At 67.6% G+C, this 1821-nt stretch overlaps 1 protein-coding gene across 1 annotated transcript; it reads right to left on the minus strand.

Annotated features, from left to right (window-relative positions):
• Window positions 1-6: 6 nt before the first annotated feature.
• On the minus strand, window positions 7-1798 carry FBXO46 (F-box protein 46). Its single transcript, XM_042891286.1, has one exon. The coding sequence runs from the start codon at window positions 1737-1739 to the stop codon at window positions 42-44; it is 1698 nt and encodes a 565-aa protein (XP_042747220.1). The 5' UTR covers window positions 1740-1798; the 3' UTR covers window positions 7-41.
• Between the last annotated feature and the right edge of the window lie 23 nt (window positions 1799-1821).

Below are 1821 nucleotides of genomic sequence, written 5' to 3' on the forward strand. Positions count from 1 at the left end.
CCCACCATTTTGGGGGTCCGGCGCCGTGTCCCCACGTCCCTTCACCTGCCATCATCGCGGCGTGCCGCCGGGTGCACCCAGTTGTTGTCGTGCAGCCCCACGCGGCAGCCGGGCGCTTCCTTGTCGGGCCGGCGGCAGCACATCCAATAGGAGCGGCCGTAAGGCAGGTCGTGGTGGTAGGGCTTGGGGTGCCATCGGCACAGCGACACGTCCCCCTTCTCGTAGTGCTTCTTGCACTGCTTGCAGGGATCGTCGCGATACAGCGGGTCGCGGTTCCAGCGCGAGTCGGTGGCCTGCACCCCGAACGTCTCGATGATGGATTTGAAGTAGTGGCAGGAACATTTGAGGGCGGCCAGGGTCTGGGTGGGCAGGTAGCTGAAAATCTTCACCATCACGTGCTCCGGCAGCAGCAGCATGTACTGCCGCGGCTCCAGCAGCCGCTGGATCTTGAAGCGGATCTCCAAGAAATCGTGCGACACGTGGCGGTACAGACGGCACAGCGACGGGTCGGCGGCGGCGGGCGGCGCTTCCTCCTGTGCCTCCATCCCCGGCCCCGTTTGGTTCGTGTCCTCGGCACCGGGCAGGAGGAAGAGCTGTCCTGGAGGCGGCGGGTCCTCCTGCGGCGCCGCCAAGCGCACCGTCTCCTCCTTCACCTTCTTGGTGCTGTCTTTGCCGAAGAAGACGCACTGATCCACCACCCCCGTCACCACCACGTCCACGTGGAAGCCAGACACGCAGTCCCGTGCCACTGCCGCCGTTTCGCCCGCCGTCCCCTCGGGGCCATCGGCCTTGCTGTTGCCCGCCGCCCCTTCGCCGCACGGCACGGCCACATCGGCGCCGTCGCGGTCAGCGTTGGGCGCCGCGTTGGCCAACAAGAACTCAACATTGGTGGGGAGCTGATCACGGGAGGGGCTGATGAGCTGATACAGATCACAGGTGATCTTGTCCTTGGCGCGGGTGCCACCACCTCCACCCATGAACACACAGCCGGGCCGCCCTCCGGCGCTCGCTGGCTCACCGGATGCGGTGCTGGCGCGGCCGTCGCGAGCGCTGGAGATTCGGAAGGCGATGCGGACTTCGCCCGGCGCTGCTGTCGCCGTTGCTGCCGTGGTGCTGGCGCAGTCACCACTGGGGTGACACAGCCCGTTGTGCCGCCCGCCGGCGCGTTGCCGTGACTCAAAGTGTGCCACGGCCTCGGCCACGCGGCTGCAGTCGCTGCCCGGCGGTGCCGGCGGCCCTTTGGCGTCGCCGTTCACCTCCATCAAGCTCTGCACGGCCAACGCCGCCCGCTGCTCCACCAACGCCACCATTTCGGCCACAGAAAGAGGGTCCGGAGCTTCGCCATCCCCTTCGTGATGGGGGATCTTACCGGGCTGGTGGCAACGCCGGCGCCGTTTGGCTTTGGAGCTCTCGCTGCCCCAGTTGCCCTTCACCTTCATGGTGTTGGCGCGGCCGCCGGCACCGCCGCATTGGTGGGCCACGAAAAATGCCACTTTCTCTTTGGTGTTGCCAGGTTTGATGACGTACCACGTGTCCAGCAACACGCGGCCTTCCTCTGCCGGTGCGGCGGGGAGAGGGGGGGGGGTGTTCTCGGAGGGTCCTCGGGCGCTGGGGGGGTCCTCGGGGGGACGGCACGGCTTCCGGGTGGGGATGGGGACGGGGCATGGCTTGTTTTGGGTGTAAGTGCCAAAAGGACGGGGACACCAGAGCTGGAGGTGGGGGAAGGCGTTGGGCTCCATCAGGGCCGCATGGCAGAGCGGCGGGGGCCGGCCTGAGGAGAGACGGGGAGGTCAGCACGGGCCTGGGGATGGGATGGGGATG

Source organism: Lagopus leucura, unplaced genomic scaffold, assembly GCF_019238085.1.
Source record: "Lagopus leucura isolate 7727_CA_CO unplaced genomic scaffold, USGS_WTPT01 28524-0_obj-0_obj, whole genome shotgun sequence".
Taxonomy (NCBI): Eukaryota; Metazoa; Chordata; class Aves; order Galliformes; family Phasianidae; genus Lagopus; species Lagopus leucura.